Below are 22,209 nucleotides of genomic sequence, written 5' to 3'. Positions count from 1 at the left end.
TCTCTCCTTTAACAGGTTTGTGACATTTCTCACCTTTTTTTCATTTGCAAAAGTTCATTTTTTAGATAAAAATTTGTCTTTTTGGGTACCCATTTGATTATAAGAATTCTCTGTCTGTGTTCTCAGACCATCAAATCATTAGATTGAATGGAAATTTAACTCTGGGTAGGTGATACTTTTAGGGAAAAGGTTAACTTTTTACAAGTTTGCAATCAATGGGTAGGGAAAGTGTGAAGGTTATTGAGAGTAAAAGAAAAGATGGGATTTTTTCATCTAGTTCTGATTTAGGTCTTCAATGGAGTCTTCCTGAAGGATCGTATCATCCTGGTGGCTCATTTGAGGTTTTGGGTAATGGTGTTACAAAGAGAAAGGGAAGGGGGTAAATAATGGAAAGTTGAGATTGGGTAATGGGTTGAGAAAGGAAGGGGCGGCAGAAGTTCTAGATTTAGGAGAGTTTAGGGTTTTGTGAAAAAGGTTTTTTGTGGTATAAATATCAAATTTAGGGGTATAATTGACAAAACATCGATTCAGACTTAATAGTTCAGATTAGAAAAACAAACATCTTAGTTGTAAAATAATTAAGGCAATTCAGATTCAGCCAATTCAGTTCAGCCAATTCAGATTCAACCAATTCAGATTCAGACATAAATAAAAAAACAAACAGCACCTTAATTTTATAGATTATGTGTTCACAAACACAACCAAGTTGAAGGGTTGGTAATGGTGTTTAAAATTAGACGCCTTGTAATACGGAATAAGTTATTCTCAACAAAATCATTACGCGTTTGATCTCTAAAACAGGAATCACTATAATAATCACTTTAATGTTTTTTCATAAAAATAACAGTTATAAACAACATTTGATAGATCATAAAAAAAGATTATTATGTCAAAAAAAACATTTGTATCTAAGTGATTGATAACATTGACATGTCTTAAGTTCGATTCCAAGAAGAAGCGAAATCGATACATATTGAATCTAAATTATTAAATATATACTAGTAAATAAGAATAAATTTGTCGGTCAAATTATTTGAGAAGTGGAAAACGTAAAATAGGGTCAAAATTCGTTGTCGTCTTCACATGATCCCATTCTGACTTTTCTCCCTCTAAACAAACAGATTGTTTTTATTTTTAGGGCTTCTCTTATATACTCTGTCCTCAACCAGCAGCTTGATCACATAAAATCCCTTCTTTTGACAGTTCATCTCTAGCTTTATTTTTCTTCTTCTTCTTCTTCCAATAATATAGTAGTTTCCAATTTCTCAGGGAAGTTGAAACGAAGAGGATTTTCTTTTTTTGTTGAATCGAAGAAGATTTTGTTTGTTGAAATGGAAGGGAAAGTAGTACCAGTGACGTTTAGTTTAGGAAGACAATCATCGTTAGCGAAATTAGATGGACTTGGAGGAATTGAAGATGATGAAGAATCATTAGAAGAATTAGATGAAATTGATCCAACATTTCAACTCATGTATCTTACTAATGAATGTGATTTAGAAGGTATTAATGAACTTTTAGATTCAGGTATTAATGTCAATTTTAGGGATGAAGATGGACGAACTCCTCTTCATATTGCTGCTTGTCAAGGTGTTGCTGATGTTGTTGATTTGTTACTTCAACGTGGTGCTGAAATTGATCCTCAAGATCGTTGGGGCAGTACGGTATATATATATGATTTATCTTCTCTCTCTCTATAGAATTTATATACAGAAAATCGCAAAACCTAATTAGATCTAGTTTACGGATTTAATTAGGCTATTTTGATGTCTCTTGGTGTTCGAATTTTACCTAAACTAGTAGCAATAATAAGATTTATCAGTTAGGTATTTGGGTTAGTACTTTGAATTACTAGTTTATTATTGAACTAGTATTATAGATTCTTTGCTTAATAGAGGTGAAAGCTGCTATTATTATAAATGAATGCCTGAAATACATGGATGATATACCCTTTTTTATTTGAAGTATTGAGGTGTGAAATCCTTAATTTCTTAGTATACAGTCTGTTATGACGAAGAACAAGCAAACCAAGAAAAGCATAACGAAAGTAAAGAATCACACAGTGACACAAGAGATTTACGTGGTCAAGTTGGTGAGACCTACTCCACGACAAACTATGACGCGATGCTTTTCATTATCTCTAGGATTTCAGTATTTGTAGCTCACTGGAACCCTAGAACTCCACCTCCACGACTCCCTCTCAAAACCGAAAAATAGAATACACCTCTTACATCGAAAAGCCACCCTTTATAAAACTAGGGCAAACTGAGGTTAAGGATAGGTGATCTATAGAAACTATTCAAGTGTATATCATTATTCTCGAGAGGCTGTGCATCGAAATGAATTCTAATGACTTTCAACTGTTCTTGTTTTGCATAAATAGCCTCTTGCTGATGCAATCTACTACAAAAACCATAATGTGAAAAAGCTTCTAGAGCAGAAAGGAGCAAAGCCTCTGGTAAACATTTACATCATATCATCCTTTATTTTTAAGCTTCGGGACGAGGTTCTGCATCTCTAGACACCTTAAAGCTTACTTGCAATGCTTGTTATCTCCCAGTGACTGATTTTGCTGTCCTTTTCTCTTATGACTACTTCGTTAGGTGGCTCCGATGCACGTGAACAGTGCCGGTGAAGTTCCGGAATATGAGATCGACCCAAGTGAGATTGATTTTACCAACAGTGTTTACATAACTAAGGTATATAATGTCTTTTGTTCCAACTTTAGGTTATTTATATATGGGAACTTCGCTCACTCACTTTATCTTATTTGAAAATTTAACTTTCTGCTTTGTTAAGTATGTGGATGTTGAGTATTTCAGACAAGTTCACTCCTTAAGGTTGTCAATTTCTTTCATGTAATTCACCATCGATCTTATCTAGGGAACCTTTCGTATTGCTTCATGGCGTGGAATTCAAGTTGCTGTGAAAGAGCTTCCAGAGGACGTAATTAGTGACGGTGATAAAGTGTGAGTGTCTCATATGCTTTAGTGGATTATTGAATTTTGTCTACTTTGCTAGGCGCAACTTAGTGTTACGCTCTATGAATTAGAGCACCTTTCTTAAAATGACTACATATATATTTTTTAAGAAAGGTTATTTTGCAGAAAAGCTTTCAGGGATGAGCTTGCATTGCTACAGAGGATACGCCATCCTAATGTAGTCCAGTTTTTGGGAGCTGTAACACAAAGTAGTCCAATGATGATTGTCACCGAATACTTGCCCAAGGTCTATTCTGATATATAAGTTTTGAACTTGACTGGATTTATTTTGAATTTCTAACATGCTGGATTGACCTTAAGCCTTCATAATTTCTAACACGATGTTTTTGATTGCATTAGTGTTGAGTTTAGAACTTGACTTGATTTATTTTGGGGCAGGGTTTATTTGTTGTATTATACCACTGATTAGTATCTTAGGTCCTCAAATGTTTCCCATGTCTTTTTTGGTTAGCAGAATTTAGAAGCAATTTATAAAGATTAGCAGGTTCATACTATATGTGCAATTCCTTTAACACTGAGATTTCAATTGCAAAGTTAGAAGCTGATGCTAATATTTAATGTCAAACTTATGTTGCAGGGTGATCTTCGTGCATACTTGACCGAGAAAGGGGCCTTAAAGCCAGCAACAGCAGTGAAATTTGCACTTGATATTGCAAGGTGATCTGGAAGTGTCTCTGTTTTTGCAGCACGATAAATCTGATGCTTTAACATAGTATAATTTGCCAAATTTTTAATAAAGATATGCTGCTTAATCCTGTTCTACTTCTACCTTTCATAATGGTATCACCTTGTGCATCATGCTGTTGCGTCTGGATCTGGAATCTAGAATAATTTGGGAAGTTATAATTTGTTTGAGATGATTCCAGATTTTGTTTGCTTTACTCTAGTTGGATTACCTTCCTGATCCAACTAGGGGGGCCACAATCTTTTATTTGCGAGTTGACAGATCTGACTGTTGGATAACAAACTAGGTTTAGGATGTCCAGAATCTTGAAAGGAGTGAGTTAAGTAGAGAAGTAAAACAGGATAGGAAAGTGATATGTCAATGATACAAGCTCCATTAAGCGTGAAGTTCAATGGAGGCAATTATACTTTTATTTTCTAGATCACTGTTTGCAACCTCAATGGATATAATGGCCAAAATTAAGTGTGAAAAGAATATACATGACAATTGAAAATTAGCGGGATAAGTATGGAATCTACCTTAGTGAAATATGAGTTCACATACCAAGCTACAGTCGAGTAAACCTTGAGAGCTATGCTGGTCTTATTTCTCAGATCGAGTTAAGAAATGTTGTTACTTTTAGATGGTGAAGTACCTCTTTTAAGTTGTTATGTCTTATATGAGACCAGTAACATAAAATGTAAAGACAACTTAAATGTGGTTTAATACTATTCTTCGAGGAAATGCTAATATAATTTCTTTTTCTTAATTGGTACACTGATAAATAATAGCTTACACGTTCTTGTAAGTCCAAAACCTCAAGCTTCGATCTATCACTGATGTTGTTGTACTGTTGCTATCTGATGGAGAACAATCACATGTTAAAACAGATTGTCAGACCTCTGGTGTTGAACTGGAACAAACACTTAATACAGTACCTTGAACAATTGGAGGATTCTTGATGATATTTTCTTTGATAATTTTCAGGGGAATGAATTACTTGCATGAGCAGACGCCTGAAGCTATAATTCACCGTGACCTTGAGCCTTCGTAAGTTTTCAGCTTTAACTCTTTCTTGAAGTAGTTTTCTTGTAGAGGTTATATCCTCATGCCAGTTTGAAATCTGAAAATAGATTTTTATGAACTATCTGACTATTCCAACTACCTTCGAGTAAGGTAACAGAAATATACTACGAGACGATACTGGTCATCTTAAAGTTGCGGATTTTGGCGTCAGCAAGCTACTGAAAGTTGAGGATTTGGGAGTTCGCAAGCTACTGAAAGTTACAAATACTATAAAAGAAGATAAACCTTTGGCATGTGAAGACACTTCTTGTAAGTTGTTTCTTGCTACTGTAGTTGTCCTTGCCCTATTGTATTCATTCAAAGTAGAACCACTTGAACTCAATGTTGTACTGAAAATCAATCGGATTTGATCTTTTAAGGTCTTTATGTTTACTTTCTTATTATTCCCTTAATTCAAAATGACAGGCAGGTATGTTGCTCCAGAGGTTTTCAGAAATGACGAATATGACATGAAAGTGGATGTATTTTCCTTCGCTTTAATTCTTCATGAGGTAAATGTTTACTTTATTAACTGTCTCTGTGTGTCTGTGTCAGTGAGTGTGTGTATGTTTCTCTGTGTTTTCTTTCACTTTCTAAATATTCTTTATAGTCAAGATCAGGGTTAATTTAAGTTCTCAAATCAGTTTGCATTTGCTATGTTATACCTCGAGTTCATATAATGTTCTTATGAAAGTTATACGGCATTGGGTTTTGCAATATGATTACCATAATGCTATTCAATTACTTTTTTCATCTCTTCTGAGGATCTTGTAATTACTTCTGCCATGAGGGTGTACAATCAAAATATCTCACATGAAAATCTTTGAAGCTGCATATCAAAATGCTTAACGACTACACATATTAGCTAGCTTAGTCACGGAAACTAAGGTTGCATTTTTGAAATCTTGATATAACAAGGATTTGCTTAATGTTTTGCCTCTGTAGAGTAGCCCTACTGGGTTTGTGGCTGTTCAGTAAGTTAGACGAAATTATGGGTTTATCTCACATGGAAATCTTTGAAGCTTCACATCAAAATGTTTAACGACTTCACATATTAGCTAGCTTAGTCACGGAAACTAAGGTTGCATTTTTGAAATCTTGACATAACAAGGATTTGCTTAATGTTTTGCCTCTGTACAGTGGCCCTACTGGGTTTGTGGCTGTTCAGTAAGTTAGACGAAATTATGGGTTTACTTTGCTCATAACTTATGCCTTCCCGTAGTTATTTTTTGTCAAACACATTCTTACTCTTTAGTTCTTTGTATAATTTGTATACTTCATAAGCAAAAGGATTAGAACTTTTATGAAGACAGATATAGCCTTGGAGCTTTGAATTAACTTCTCGTAAACAAAGAAGCATCCATTACCCAAAAATGATTAGCTTTTACCTACAGTAACAGCTAGATGTATGAGTTTTCATTTAATGGCTTTACGCTTACTCAAATTCATTGGAAACCCGCAATTACATTCTTGCTTTATCTCAAAAAAGAGATTGCTAAACCTGCACTGAATCTTAGGCAAGTGATGTGAACATAACTTCATTGTGTAATAGTTAGTACTTCTTTGTTTTAATATAATAATATAATGCCACGTAACTTTATTCGTAGATTATGGATCTTGCAGTATGCTGCCTGCTTGTTTCTGATATTGGAGTTTACTGGTAGTCAGTGATATTGTTATTCTTTATAGATGATTGAAGGGCACCCACCTTTTGACACAAAACAAGAAGATGAAGTTGCTAACGCATATGTGGCAAGAGAGCGTCCAGCCTTTAAAGCTTCAGCAAAGCTTTACTCACATGGATTAAAACAGTATGTCCTTTAACTTGGTTATATATATAACATGCAAAATTTTGGAAGTTGGACGTATTTTAATTTATAGAAAAGATAGAGAGCAAACTTCGAATTTATAGCATTATAAAAGTTTTTTCTTTATATTTCATGACGAATTGTTGAGACTTATTTAACAACTTATATAAGAAAACGGTTATTCAATATAGTGTCTCATTTTAACATCTTTTTGTCTTAATTGTATTTTTGTTGAAAGTTAAGGAAATTACAGTACATCTACAAAGAATTGTAGTTATGTAAAATATCCTTAAGGTTCACAAGAACTACAACTTAGGAGGCAAAGAGTTGTTAAAATGAGACACTCTATTCTTTCTTATATAAGTTGTTAGATCAATTTCAACCATTAGTCAGGAAATATAAAGAAAACCCTTTTGTACTTGTTATTTATGTTTGGTTTCTCTTTTTAATGTCTCGTGTTTGGGCAAATTGTCTTTTTTTCTAGAAAAGGGGATCTTTGATTTGTTATTTATGTGTCGCCTTCTCATGTTACTGTCAGCTAGTTTACGTAGACCTTGTATAGTATTTGAATGCTTCACCACTCACGATATCTTCCGAGTTTCAGCTCATGCTGTTGCCTATTCACACAATTGAGTGACACTTTAGTTCTAAATGTCCTGTCGTCCTTGCACCATTCACAGGTTGATAGAGGAATGCTGGAATGAGGTGCCCGAGAAGAGACCAACATTTAGAGTGATAATAGGAAAGCTGAATGCCATTTATAAAAGTCTCGGTCATAAGCGGCGTTGGAAGGTTAGTGCTTAATATTTGTAAATTTATAATGTTATGTATCAACCCGAACAAATATTTTGAACCACTCCCCATTCTCTAGTATAAATTCTAACGAAACTTCATCTTAGAGACTAACCCATCTCATCATAGGAATTTTTCTTGCCATTATTGTCATGGGTTTTAGGCTTTTAGCATGAGCAGTTACATGCACGAGTTGATGCAGGACCTTCTTTCTCAACACGATCCATATTGCCCTCTTGATATTGGCACAACCTAGGAATACTACTAGCTTAGTTCCACATGAATGCATGATACAAGGTCTTCCCTTGCAATGACCTAAACCACCCAGGCGTCGACTCCTAACCCGTCTAGGCCCCAAACCCACTCAAAAGGCATAACCCGTGAGATAAAAGGTCGTGTTATAAGTCACATCTAAAAAGGTCTTCCTAAGCAACGTGGGTTTAAATTTCCTACACATGAACACATTAGGATCTGAATTATGGGATCCTGTGATCAGCAAAAGAGTTACAGAAGACATAGTTTGTCATTCTAGCAACTGACAGTTGAAAACATTCTGGTGATTGAAATGAAAAGGTTTTAATTGTAAAAAAAAAAATTCGAAACTTGGTTTCTCAGTATCTCAATTCCTTGTGTATATGTGAATATTCTGTTCACAAATACTGACCTTGTGAAGAGATTTTGGGTGTTCGTTTGTTATGACGTTTCTTTTACTCTTTTGATATTAACAGGCTAGAGCTAAATCCTTGAGATGTTTCCATCTTGAAGCAATGTGGAAGAGAGACCCCAGTTCACATTCATCGACTTCTTCAACCAACCACTGATTTCAAACTTGTGATTGTTTTTCCACTATCATTCACCATTTATGTACTAAGAACAACAAACTTGTATTGATAAGTTCATATTAACATACTGAAATTAAAAAAGTTTGTGTCTAGATTGTTGATTGATGTATTTGAAATCAAAGACTTTAGCATGTTTTTGTTAATGTGAAGATGAAATTCAATGATTTTTTTTCTCATCCATGAACCAGGCCTCATTAAGTTGTGTTTGATAGCGCCTTCATTTTTACATAAATAGCTGAATTTTACTTTGATGGTATTCAGAAAGAAACTAAATTAAGCGAAACCTGTTTCATTAGAGTAAAATCACATTGTAGATTATGGAGATTAGAGACATCTAATATTATTATAAAAACCCTTCCCAAAACTTTCGGCGACTTTTAGAATAGACCTAGATCGACAAATTTTCCTTTACCTTTTCCCTCTCATTAAGTAAGGTTTATTCCAGGAGCTGAAAAAGAAGACATTAGATATCATTTGACGTTGAAGAATAAAGTGAGTTATCTACACAAAATCTATTATAAGATTTAAAGTAGAACCAACTTTCTTAGACAAAGAAATCTTTTTATGTCTTTCCTCTACTTGGAGATAAAGAGAGAGAAAACAAAAGTTATTCATCATTTCATGTTCAAACAAAAAAGTCAGACATAGAGGCAGAAATCTAATATATCTTTAGGTTTGTCTGAATGGTTTGTCCATTAACTTGTGTGAATGGAATGGGTCACTCAAATTAAGTTTGACTCAACCATATAAACATGTCAAAATTAAGAAAATAATTCGAAATGGTTATTAGTGTATTCATGAACAAAAGCGAGTCAGATTCAGAAAATAAAAAAACACACCGGACAATTGTATCTTTATTTATGTTTTCATTTACTTCTTTTCTTGTGAGGGCGAGGGTTGGAACCTACCCATACATCAACCCGACCCCCTAACGGTACCATTACCATATAATAGACTCGAACCCTTTAAGAAAAAGAGAATAAAAAATGAAATAAGTAGTTTAGTCATTAGTGGAAGATGTATCACTCACTCAAAGATTGGAGTATAGATTCTGCACAGATAAGATATTCTCCTGCATAATTAAAACAATTACACAAGAAAACAACTTTTCCTTTGTGAATGGGGAACTTGTGATGGGGTGGTGGTGCTAGGTTATTTGTTTTGTACTTGTATTCGTACATATAATAATAAACTCAAGTGGAACAAAACATCACATGTTCGAGTTTATTTTTCCCACTTGACTAGTGGAGATTCATCAATTTAACTCTTATTACTTAAAATATCGACTTCATCGTCTGTACAATGTATAAAACCGTTTTTAACTTACTGGATGCTCAAAAAAGATTAGTTGATGAAAATTTGTGGAATCCATTAAAATGTATAATTAGTGTACTTTCAAATTAAATATGGGTTGGATTAGGAGTAAACACTAATAGAAGAGATAAAAGGAAGAGCACCTATGTTGTTCTAATAAGATTAAAAGGGGTTCCCCTCTTTCTAAAAAGAAAGGAACACATTACCTCCAAATGATTGGTCACAATAACTAAAGAATAAAACTTCACTATGTTTCATTCCCTCATCACACTTCTCTCTTGTGACCTAACTTTCTCTCTCTCTCTATATATACTATACTATATATTATGTTGTGTAACTTTCTATATACATATATATACTATATATTATGATGGTTCTTTGTATTTCGTGTTTTCGATAATTCTAATCTACTAAAATGTGACAAACTACATAAATTTTGTCTAATTTTTTTAAGTTTTTTTTCTCTAGTATTACTCTTATAAACAAATTATGCTAAAAATATAGTGAGCCTTACAAAACACAAAAAAGAGTAATAATGCTACGAAATAAAGAAACAAGAAAATCCAGAAAGCTATGAGTCTATACAGAAATTCTATGTAATTTTATGTGCTTCGTATTTCCGATGATTCTAATCTACTGAAATGTGACAAATCACATATATGTTGTCCAAAATTTTTTAAATTTTCTTGTGCTCTACTATTACTCTAAGACCAAATATGCTAGAAAGATAGTGAGCCTTACAAAAGTGTTGTTTTTAGTGAAGGATATAATGGTGGTGTCTACCCACATGGGTGGTGTCCATTTAACAGAATAAACAATGAGCGAAAACCCCAAAAATCTAGACCCTAATAAGAAAAAAACCCACTCAAAAATAATAATGTCAAAAAAACCCATTTTTTGAACATTTTTCAAAATGTTCACAATATATGTAATTATGTTGTTAACAAGACAACATATTTTTTTCATAATTCCATTTTTACCCTTATATGTTGACAACATATATCATTGTGTTGTTATAAAACAATATCTATAATAATGTCCCGACTTATTATAAAATGTTGGCGTCATATATAATGTTCTTAACAACATATATAATGTATTAGTCAAAATATTATTTGTTCGTTAACAGATTTGTTAAATACAAAGGATAATATGCATAACATTTTAATTTTTGTAAAGGACAAATAAATAAATGCTTTAGTCTTTATATTTATGTCGAAGGCAAAACAAAAAATGCCAAAACCATTTATTTTTTCACAAGACAAATCGAAAAATGTTGTAGCCAAAATGTTTGTGTTAGTTTGTCTATGTAAAATGCAAAAGAAAAAAATGCGAAATATTTTGGCAAAACAATGTCTAAGCAAGAACGAATTTGTTCAAAAATTTACAAATTGTTGAGACAAACTAAGATTTGTTCAGAAATTTACAAAATTGTCGAGAGCAAACCAAAGATTGTTCAGAAATGTTCAAAATTGTTTTTGACGTTGATTTGGGCGGAAAATTTCATTTTGGAGGGTAAAATTGTATTTTTACCTACTGGGTTTTTTCCTCATTATTATTTAGTATTGGGCCTGATTCTCTTTAACTTCCCCATTTTGGGCCTTATAATTACCGGCCCTTAACAGAATCCCTCTTTTCACGGGTATTTATATTCTATCCATATTATTCCTACTATAATAAAAACAGAAATTCTGTGGAATCTGTCAATTTTTCGAGTTTACTTCTTTCCCATCTCTTTTCTTTGGACCCCACTGATTAAGTTGGTACAGCTTGCCGATATTTGTATCAATTTGATATCTTTTTTGGGTATGTCAAATTTTCATATACAACAACAATACTATTCATATCACAACTTTCTGTCAAAATTATTTAGAATCTAAAATTACAAAAATAACAAATGAAAGTGAGATGTAACAAACAATCATGTCGAGAAAAAGAAATTTGTTTGTTGTAATTTAAGTAACACCGTTTGATATTTATCTATTTTTCCACGTTTTGAAAACTATTTTACTGTCGTTTTTCTTTTCTTTTTGTTGTGATACAAATATGAACTATTCAAACATTGATACTATACCGAGCCTAATGTATTGTTAAAGAAATATTTTGACAATGTCTCATAGAAAGTCCCCAAGCACTCCTTAGATACAAAATTGTTGTTTCACACTCCAAATTGAAGAAAAATGAAAGAAATCAATCAAAGACGTGGAAGTTTTGCCCTAGTGTTCGTGCTCATCGCGCCAAAGACTTGGAAATAAATCTAAACTAAAACTAATATATGACATATTTAAACATGTTAAATGAGTTAAAGATTTTTCCACTCTTAGAGCTACATTTTATACTACCTATAAATTTGCATAGTACAAGACTAATGGGTAAATCATTCTATTTTCCAACCAAAACAAAATTACACTATTTCATAAGTTTTAGAATGATTATAACTCGATAGGAATGGGTATGTTGGTTTTCTGTATTTTTTGCAGTAATATTTTCATGACCTACTACATCTATCTATCCAAAGTTAAACAAAGAGGCATCCAGTTATTAAGAATCTAAAATTACAAAAATATCAAAAGATATTACTTAAATTATAACAATACTATTCATATCACAACTTTCTGTCAAAGTTATTAAGAATCTAAAATTACAAAAATAACAAATTGAAAGTGAGGTGTAACAAACAATCATGGGGAGAAAAAGAAAATTTGTTTGTTATAATTTAAGTAATATCTTTTGATATTTTCTATTTTTTTCACGTTTTGAAAACTATTTTACTGTGGCTTTTTCTTTTCTTTTTGTTGTGATACAAATATGAACTATTCAAACATTGATACTATACTGAGCCTAATATATTGTTAAAGAAATATTTTGACAATGTCTTGTAGAAAGTCCCCAAGCACTCCTTAGATGCAAAAGTGTTGTTTCACAATCCAAATTGAAGAAAAATAAAAGAAATCAGTCAAAGACGTGGAAGTTTGGCCCTAATGTTCGTGCTCATCGCGCCAAAGACTTGGGAATAAATCTAAACTAAAACTAATGTATGACATATTTAAAACATATTGAATGAGTTCAAGAATTTTTCCATTCTTGGAGATACATTTTATGCTACCTCTAAATGTGCCTAGTACAAGACTAATGTGTAAACCATACAATTTCCAACCAAAACACAATTACAGTATTTCATAAGTTTTAGAATGATTATAACTCAATAGGAATGGGTATCTTGGTTTTGTGTATTTTTTGCAGTAATATTTTCACGACCTACTGCGTCTATATATTCAAAGTTAAACAAAGATGCATTCAGTTTAAAGAATAATTCAGTTTCATACGTGTTCTTTAAAATAAGCCAAACAGATTGGTCATCCGACATAAGCTTCAAAATCATCCAAAATTCATTAAGGTCCAATACATGAGTTGTTTTCTTTTAGTGTGTCCTACGCTTATTTGATGAACTCGAAGTAAAATTAAAGAACATTTTATTCGATGATCAATATCCTATGTTTTGTGTAAGCCTGTAACCCAAGCCAAACTAGATGTTATCGACAAAATGTCTTGAAAATCACAGGGAATTCATTAGGTCCCCAACACATCTAGGGCCTGCATTTATTGGATTTTTTCTCATAAGATTTTTTATTTATCTACATAGAAAAATCATGAACCATAATTGTAATATCATAGTACCATTTTCATGGTTTTTAAAAAATTGAATGTGGGTCCAATTCTATATCATCATTTGATTTTGTCTGCATGGAGCAAAAAAATGTGTTCAATAGAAATCTATGTAAAATGCTTCCTCATGGATATCCACAATCATTTTTTCACTTTCTTCTCTCTCCTTCCCCCCCCTCTCTCTCTCTCTCTCTCTCTCTCTCTCTCTCTCTCTATAGAAGTCTAACCAATTTATATATCTTACACCCTGGAATGAAAGATTTTTTTAATTTTATAGATTCCATACTGACGATTACAAAAGCATAAAAAAGAGTATCAGTTTTGGCAAGTTGATATTCTCTCACTACAAATTAATGGCAGATTTTTAAGTTTCCTTCTTACTTCTTTCAGTTCAAACCCTTCAAGCTTGTGGGTTGAATCAGAAAAAAAAAAGTAATTCATACCCACTCTTCAGGTTCGAATTAGGTCAGTCAAATTCTAGTTATATACTTTGCATTTCCAATTTCTTGCTTGGGTTTTTTTTTCTATGATTTTTGCAGCTATGGGTATTATCTAATCCATACATTTTGAATTTTTCTTGGGTTTATGAGGATGAGTATAAGATTCAGGGTTTTATTTTGGATATGGGTTTTTCATTTCTTGTGGTTTAAATGTGCTTAACTCTGATTTTTGTTTCTCTCCTTCTTGTGAGGAATTGTATTTCATTAATGAATATCAGACTCTTCATGGGTTTTAATTTCTGTGTGCTTTCATGTCTGGAACAAATTGTTCTTGTTTTTGGGTCTCAATTTCCTTGTTTGCATATCTGGGTATTCATCTTTTTTTGCTTTTGAAATGATTTTTCATGGGTGATTTTGAAATGAATGTGATTACTTTTTAATTTACAGAGTTTTTGTGATTCTTTTGAATTGAATTTGGGCTTTACTCTTATTGACTTGTGCTGATGATGATGAAATTCAGGGGCGGAAACCGATTTAAGGTCCAAGTAGAGGTGAATATAGAGAATTTTGTAGCATGCCTGGTAACAATTACAATGGTTATCCTTCTGTTCCTCCAACTAGATTAGAAAGACTCTTAAGAGAGAGAGAGCTAAGAAAATTCAATAGAACTTTTCGACCGAATGAGGATGCCAATGACGGTAGTAGGGAAGCTGAGCTTTTTGAACAAGAATGTAGCTTGAGAGAAGGTAACTCTTGGGATACACCTTATGAGGAAGAGTTATTAGAAGCAGCTTCCGCAGCAAGAGCACTTAATGAGGGATATGAAAGGAAAGATGGTAGGCCTACGAAACAACGACTATTGGTGGTTGCTAATAGGTTGCCAGTGTCTGCCGTTCGAAGAGGAGAGGATTCTTGGTCATTGGAGATAAGTGCAGGAGGTCTTGTTAGTGCTCTTCTTGGTATGTAGATGATATTCTCTTTATAGTCATGCACGTTAATTAAACATAACGCCAAGAATTCAAAAGCTTCTGTGTCAATTGCCAGAGCTACCATGATTTGAGTATGGTAGTTAGATTTTGCAAAAACCGTGGAAATTAATAATCGGGCTCCCTTATTTTACACTGAAAACTTGTCTGTAATAACATACCACAAGTCTGTTCTTTATTTAGCATGACCATTCTTCTGGTGGTTGTGAAGATATGGATCAGAGTTTCTTCTCAATAAATTTTGCGGAAATCGGATACCTTGCTGATTGGTGTCTCATGTACTTTATGTAAACAGATGTAGTTTAGAAAACTGTTCTTAGTTTTGGATTATCGATTAGGTAGAAGTAATGATTTACATGATTCCGTTCTTTTCTAGATATATTTGTGGAACTGTTCACCTCATATTGGCATAATTTCTCATAGGTGTTAAGGAATTTGAGGCAAAATGGATTGGGTGGGCTGGGGTAAATGTACCCGACGAGATTGGGCAGAGGGCACTTACTAAAGCTCTTGCTGAAAAGGTTTGGTCTTACACTTATAATCAGACTACTCCGAATCCCTACATTTTATTTGTATGGCTAACTTTGGTTTTGCCTAAAAAGGACTAACCATTAACTTTTCACGACTTAGATTACCTTCTAAAGTCTCTTCCCTTCACTTCAGAGGTGCATCCCGGTCTTCCTCGACGAAGAGATAGTACATCAATACTATAATGGATACTGCAACAACATTTTATGGCCTCTTTTCCATTATCTTGGACTTCCTCAAGAAGATCGCCTTGCAACTACCCGTAGTTTCCAATCCCAATTTGATGCATATAAAACAGCAAATCAAATGTTTGCTGACGTGGTAAACGAGCACTATGAAGAAGGAGATGTTGTTTGGTGCCATGATTATCATCTTATGTTTCTTCCAAAATGCTTAAAGGAATATAACACTTCAATGAAAGTTGGTTGGTTTCTCCATACTCCGTTTCCTTCTTCCGAAATCCATAGAACTTTACCATCTCGTTCCGAGCTTTTGAGATCTGTTCTTGCTGCTGACCTTGTTGGGTAAGAAATTTTAGATTTGTGATAGTGATAATTGATAGCGTTTTAAATCATATTGAGTTATAGTTCTACATTTTGATATAATTAAATTTGTTTTTCACATTCCGATCACTGTGTGTGAAGTTTATAATGTTGTATTGATTTTGTTTATTTTTTTCTCCAGTTTCCATACATATGATTACGCCAGGCACTTTGTCAGTGCTTGTACTCGTATTCTTGGGCTTGAAGGCACTCCTGAAGGTGTCGAAGATCAAGGAAAGCTAACCAGGGTGGCTGCGGTATACCTATACTATTTATCCAATGATTTCATTGTTTTCTTCTACCAATTTTCCTAGAAAATTGCATTTATTAGTTTCTCATGCTTCTTTATTTGGGTGTTTTAAATTTGTCTTTGCGATGGAAATTTCAGTTTCCAATTGGTATAGATTCTGATCGATTCATTCGCGCACTTGAGCTTCCAAAGGTCCAAGAAGACATTAGAGAATTGAAGGAAAGATTTGCTGGACGTAAGGTGTGTGGCAACATTATTGAATAATGTCTAGTTCTTGTTTAAAGTTGAATGCAATATGGTAATGCAATTCTAAACTACTGTATTGATTTAAAAATCTTGGGATTCTTCGTCTTCTTCTCCCTTCGAAATTCTGTTCAATAAGCTAGAAAGCTGTAGATGTTCCTCAAGAGATCATGGGGTGAAAAATCTGTTGATTTCATTAGTTTTCTCTTGCTAATACCATTTCTCCATGTGTATCATCACAATATTCTTATATGGGCAACTTTTTGGGTAGTCAACAGGTGAGCTCCCCCCCCCCCCCCCCCACCCCCCCATCCATACAGACACACTAATGATCTAACCACTTATCTTACACAACCAACGTGTGATTATCCCAGAATCTCCCCTTCACACATTCGTTTTTAACTTCTATAGCTTGGGTCTAGACTTGTTTCCTGGGCTCTGATTTCAATGTTGGTAGTCTTCAGGCGCTCGCTCCAAAAGCTATCTGAAGAGGTGATCCCTGGCCACCTACTCCTTCCATAACCAGTATGGGATTGTCCTGACAGTTTGTTTGTTACTGTGGTCGCAACTTATTCTCCACCACTTCAAGGCTCGGAATAGGCTTCTTTTTCTTTTCTGCTTAGGCTACAAGCCAGACTTGATATATGCACCAGATTTTCTCTGCTGAGTGTTGGGATTTCATTATCATTTCGTCATTCTATTTTCTCATCGGAATCTGCTGTTGTTAGGTAATGTTAGGGGTTGATCGCCTTGACATGATTAAAGGAATTCCGCAAAAGATATTGGCATTTGAAAAGTTCCTGGAGGAAAACAAAGCTTGGCAGGATAAAGTGGTGTTGTTGCAAATAGCAGTCCCGACAAGAACAGACGTTCCTGAGTGTATGCTTCTAAAACCTTGATACTCTAATGTACGAGTATATTATTGCATCTAAATGTTGTATTATTGACCCATCCTTGATAATATTTGGTTTAGTCTGTCTATTGGAAGACAAGATTTCATCAAGTTATTGTGTATTGAGGAATGGAAGCACTACACCTTATTTTGTCAAAACAAATGATCAAGATAAAATTCTCAGGATCCACATCTGATTTACATCTCAAAGATTTTAGTTGCCATAATGGGTTTTGTATAAGATGACCTTAGATCGATGATCTTGCCAGGTTTCTTTAAATTTTACGTTCGAAAAAGAAACATATATTTTTATATGCTTTTTATATGAGTTATTTCCTTTTCCCGTCTTTAGGTGGTTTATTACTAGATACCAAGAGTAGCTTTCTCCCGTGATTCTTCAGTGGCCTTATAAGTTATTTTGTACTTGACGACCATTTCATCTGCATTCCTAACACTGGTGCATATCATATATTGCTCATAAAAACATCTCATTAATCTTTTCTCCCTTTTTATACAGACCAAAAACTTACAAGCCAGGTTCATGAAATAGTTGGGCGCATTAACGGACGATTTGGATCTTTGACTGCTGTTCCAATTCATCACCTGGTTAGTTTTCAGCCTTTTTAATTTGACAAACCACTTTTTTCTTTATTTCACTGTCGGATTGAGTGTGCTCTATATGAATGGATCTCTTCCAGATTATGTTTCTCTCTAGGAATGGTGAAGATCAAGAGCTTGTTTTATAAATATATGCTGTTTCATTCTTGTTTAATTCAATGTCCAAGAAGCCTTTTTGGATTTGACACTAATATAAAACTGAAGCTTGATTATCTACTGCACTTCGCGAATTGTATATGATAGGATCTCATGTGTTCTCATGTATTATTGTTAATATCTTACTTTTATTGATATAATAAGAGTGTCTGAAGCATTTTCTCGCTTCTTTATTCACAGGATCGATCTCTCGACTTTCATGCGTTATGTGCCCTATATGCTGTCACTGGTATAGTGGTATTAATTAGTGTTGTCTATTGGAGTTTTTCTGTTTTTATGAATCGGATGAGTTGAGAATTAAATTGGTCGCCGTTACTATATTCTGCAGAATATAAGAGGGTATTTGTTTTCTCATAACTGATATAAGTACTGGCCACTTATTGCCAATACATTATCAAAAGAAAAAGATCATGTTTAACTTCAAATTCAGCATTATAGAGCTAAAAGATAAATGAATGTCATAGGGAATTATAGTAAAGCATAAGCAAACACTACCACTAGCTTGGACTTGTGAAAGAAGAAAGATTGAAAAAATAACAAAATATAAACTATTACGCAAAGCCTTATCTAAGGTACTGCGTGAAGCGTCAATTTCAGATCACTTTCATTAATGGAATTCTTGTTGTTGCTCTGTTTGTTCTTTTCAGATGTAGCTCTAGTTACTTCTTTGAGGGATGGAATGAATCTCGTCAGCTATGAGTTTGTTGCATGCCAAGATTCAAAGAAAGGAGTTCTCATCCTTAGTGAGGTCATTGTCAAAATAACTTAAAATTTTTGTTTCCTAGCTTCTTTCTGTTATGCTCGTGAAAATTTTATTCTAATGTATTTTCTTATCTCACATTTATGTATGCCTATTGAGCCACTTCAACCATTTGGTTGTTAATTTGCATATGTAATTTCTTATGCTTCTGGTTGAGTAATCACAAACAATTGGGTTGAACTCATCCATCTTTGTATCTTCTTCATGCGAACTCAGATAATATTTGCTTGTTTTTCGGTAATTGTGAACTTTTTTGGATCCTGGTTTTTGTTAATGTTGTCAATTCGTTTTCTAGTTCGCAGGAGCTGCACAATCTCTTGGAGCTGGAGCTATCCTTGTTAACCCATGGAACATCACAGAAGTAGCAGCCTCAATTGGTTATGCTTTGAATATGGCTGCTGATGAAAGGGAAAAACGACATCACCATAACTTCGTACATGTTACAACTCACACGGCTCAAGATTGGGCAGAAACATTCGTAAGGTACTGATTCTATTCAAAATATTGTTATCAAGCTCTAACAGTTGTATGGAACTAAGAGTGAATTAGATAATTCAGAACCAATGACAGATAAGTACAAAGATCCACCAATCAAAAACATATCTGATGAGTGTTTAAGGGTTCACTGCAATTGTACTACTACTTTCGAACCAAGATTTGAACTTTCAATGACATTAAATTTGATATAATTATTTTTCATGTCATGGGTGTTAATGCAGTGAACTGAATGATACTGTTGTGGAAGCTCAACTGAGGATGCGACAAGTTCCTCCTACTCTTCCTGTCAAAGCTGCAGTTGAACGTTATCTGCAATCTAAAAATCGATTACTCATATTGGTACCATCCGTTTATAATACTACAAAAACACCCACTTAATGTGTTAGTTTTTCGCGTATGTCTAAGGAGACACTCTACATGTTATATATTCTTGGTCATGAGAGTATCCGTCGTTCATGTGGAACTATTACCACACGCCCTCTCACTTGTGTGTTCTTTGAGCGAGCATGTGCAGCCTCGAGTCTACCACGTATGGGCGTTGCTCTGATACCATATTAAGTTTGTAGGCATCCAACTTGAAAAGTAATTAGCAATGACGGCGCAATTTCTAGATATTGTATTCTTGCTCATGAGTCATGACAGTACCCTTTATCCATGTCGGACTATTCTTACAATATAAACTTACAATAGCGTTGTATTGTATTTGTATCACATTACTTGTTTCCTTGAGATGAAAATCCAAACTTCTCTTGACCGAGTTTCATTCTGTTTCCTTTTCTAATCATGTTGTTTCAAAACCACAGGGTTTCAATGCAACTTTGACCGAGCCCGTGGATACTCCAGGGAGAAGAGGGGGTGATCAAATAAAAGAAATGGATCTTAAGTTGCATCCTGATTTAAAAGAACCACTTAAAATTCTATGCAGTGATAAAAGAACTACCGTTGTTATCGTCAGTGGAAGTGATAGAAATGTTCTAGACGAGGTACTTAAATTTAGTAGTCACTATTCGTCCCCTTCTCTCTGTATAAAAGATTATTACACTCCATCCCTGATTCAATGTGCAAAGCGCAGAACTTCGGAGAATACGATGTTTGGTTAGCAGCAGAGAATGGGATGTTTCTCCGACCTACAAATGGAAAATGGATGACAACAATGCCAGAACATCTGAACATGGATTGGGTTGACAGTGTGAAGGTACCTATCATATATGTAACTTCGTCTTTCATGTCCTTTCAAGTTTGTCGAAATCTTGATCTGCTAAGTTAATTTCTTTATACAAATTTTCAGCATGTTTTCGAGTATTTCACAGAAAGAACGCCACGATCTCATTGTGAACTTCGTCAGACTTCACTTGTTTGGAGTTATAAATATGCAGGTACATATTTGAATCACATATTATTTCTGTTCTTTTATTTCTAATTGTTTTTAGTTTGCCTAAATACGTACTTTTTCTTGCTCTCTTCTCTCTTCTTAAATTAGATATTGAATTTGGGAGACTCCAAGCGAGGGATATGTTACAGCATCTATGGACAGGTCCAATTTCTAATGCTGCCGTTGATGTTGTTCAAGGCAGCCGTTCAGTTGAGGTTCGGTCAGTTGGTGTCACCAAGGTTTGTGAACTTCAACTTTTGTCATTGAGCATACACACACACGTATACATATACACCTATGTGATGGGACATCGATCATAACAAGATCTTTTTAATTAGGGTGCCGCTGTTGACCGTATCTTGGGAGAGATTGTTCATAATAAATGCATGGTGACACCAATTGATTACGTCCTCTCCATCGGACATTTTCTAGGAAAGGTATGTTTTACCTTCATCCTTCAAAATTTGATTTCTTCCACAATTTTTTATTTGATAAACGTCCGTTACAAAATTTCTTCGCTGAACTAGAAAAATTTGTCGTCGGTTGTTTACCACCATAATGCAACTGTATATGCACTGAAGATTCAATCTGTTCCTACTACATTTTGTAAATTAATATTTGCTTTTTCAGGATGAAGACATCTATACATTTTTCGAGCCAGAGCTTCCGTCTGAGTCTCCATCCACTTCAAGAGCCAAGGTAGTCGATCCCATAAAAACATCTGTGGATCGGAAACGCTCTACACCAAAGCAAATGACTAGTAAAAGTGGATCAAGAACTTCTCATCAAGGTAGGCCTCAAAAGACTTCTACGAGTCTTGAGAAAAGAACAAACCACGACAAAAACTACGGGAGTGGATTACGTTCATCACCAGAGAATATAAAATGGAATGCAGGTTCATCGGTTCTTGATCTCAAAGGAGAGAATTACTTCTCTTGTGCCGTGGGAAGGAAACGTTCCAATGCACGATACCTACTAAGCTCTGCAGATGATGTTGTTACATTTTTAGCGGATTTAGCTTCAGCTTCACGAAATTGAGGAACTTCTCGCGTGGGTTACACCCGATGAATGGATATTCTGAGTAACCAATAGGATGGATTTTGGAGACAAGACGGGCGAATAATGCAGGTAATTGACCTTTCGAAGCAAAGTATTATCTTCTTTCTTTTAGGGTTTACTTGCTGTTTTCTCCATTGTTAGACTGATTGATACTGTGGGAAGTTTTGCTTGATGTTCTAAGAGGAAATGAATGTTCTTAAAATTGCATTATAGATTACTACGAAATATAATTTCATTCCTGTGCTTTATCGGGTGTCCATGGTTCCTAATTTCAAATATGTGAGTAGAAATATTTTGCTTTACCCTATTTTCCATCCCACACTAGAGCTTATGCACCGAGAGTCATCGTGCATTAGAAAACATTATTATATAAAAAAACGAACGATAAAATTTTGGGCACGTCAGCACTTCAGTCTGGTATGGGACGTAGACTCATATCAGATAAAATGATTGAAATAAAAAATATCTTTAGAAGTTTTCGAAGTCAATGTCATTAAAAAGGTAAGTTTCACATCAAAGTCCCAAATTAAGTGGAGGAATATCAAGAAATTCCAAAAAAGAGTTGGAAAGGATGATCAAATTAGTCTGTATAAACAAATATCTACAGAGTTAAAATTCGAAACGCCACGTATAAAACGACTACACGAATGGACTTCTTTGCGTGTGATTTTCTCTCTAAAAATAGGTATGTTTGACTTTCGATCAAGTTTTAATA

The 22,209-nt window shown here is 34.2% G+C and overlaps 2 protein-coding genes across 3 annotated transcripts; both read left to right on the top strand.

The window, feature by feature from the left end:
- Positions 1-1,019: 1,019 nt before the first annotated feature.
- Positions 1,020-8,350, top strand: LOC147569436 (serine/threonine-protein kinase 12-like). Its single transcript, XM_086655925.1, has 12 exons — positions 1,020-1,661; positions 2,381-2,455; positions 2,601-2,696; positions 2,881-2,966; positions 3,105-3,225; positions 3,577-3,656; positions 4,651-4,713; positions 4,847-4,998; positions 5,155-5,240; positions 6,418-6,539; positions 7,217-7,328; positions 8,057-8,350. The coding sequence occupies exons 1-12, from the start codon at positions 1,332-1,334 to the stop codon at positions 8,147-8,149; spliced, it is 1,416 nt and encodes a 471-aa protein (XP_086512051.1). The 5' UTR covers positions 1,020-1,331; the 3' UTR covers positions 8,150-8,350.
- Positions 8,351-13,007: 4,657 nt separating this feature from the next.
- On the top strand, positions 13,008-21,740 carry LOC147569435 (alpha,alpha-trehalose-phosphate synthase [UDP-forming] 1-like). Of its 2 annotated transcripts, none has more exons than XM_086655927.1 (18): positions 13,008-13,615; positions 14,111-14,549; positions 15,000-15,097; positions 15,240-15,628; positions 15,789-15,903; positions 16,035-16,136; positions 16,868-17,018; positions 17,549-17,637; positions 17,986-18,034; positions 18,453-18,553; positions 18,861-19,048; positions 19,285-19,402; positions 19,867-20,046; positions 20,136-20,258; positions 20,352-20,439; positions 20,544-20,674; positions 20,774-20,872; positions 21,066-21,740. In XM_086655927.1, exons 2-18 carry the CDS (start codon positions 14,165-14,167, stop codon positions 21,471-21,473), a joined length of 2,814 nt encoding a protein of 937 aa, XP_086512053.1. In that variant the 5' UTR covers positions 13,008-13,615; positions 14,111-14,164; the 3' UTR covers positions 21,474-21,740. The 2 variants fall into 2 exon arrangements, with proteins under 2 accessions (XP_086512053.1, XP_086512054.1); XM_086655928.1 differs by having other exon boundaries at positions 13,207-13,604.
- The last annotated feature ends 469 nt before the right edge of the window (positions 21,741-22,209 follow it).

Source organism: Eschscholzia californica, unplaced genomic scaffold, assembly GCF_041429995.1.
Source record: "Eschscholzia californica isolate CP2 unplaced genomic scaffold, dmEscCali1.0.p SCAF_1, whole genome shotgun sequence".
Lineage (NCBI taxonomy): Eukaryota > Viridiplantae > Streptophyta > Magnoliopsida > Ranunculales > Papaveraceae > Eschscholzia > Eschscholzia californica.
Note: the sequence above shows the minus strand (reverse complement) of the source record. Positions and strands in the feature narration are given on the sequence as shown.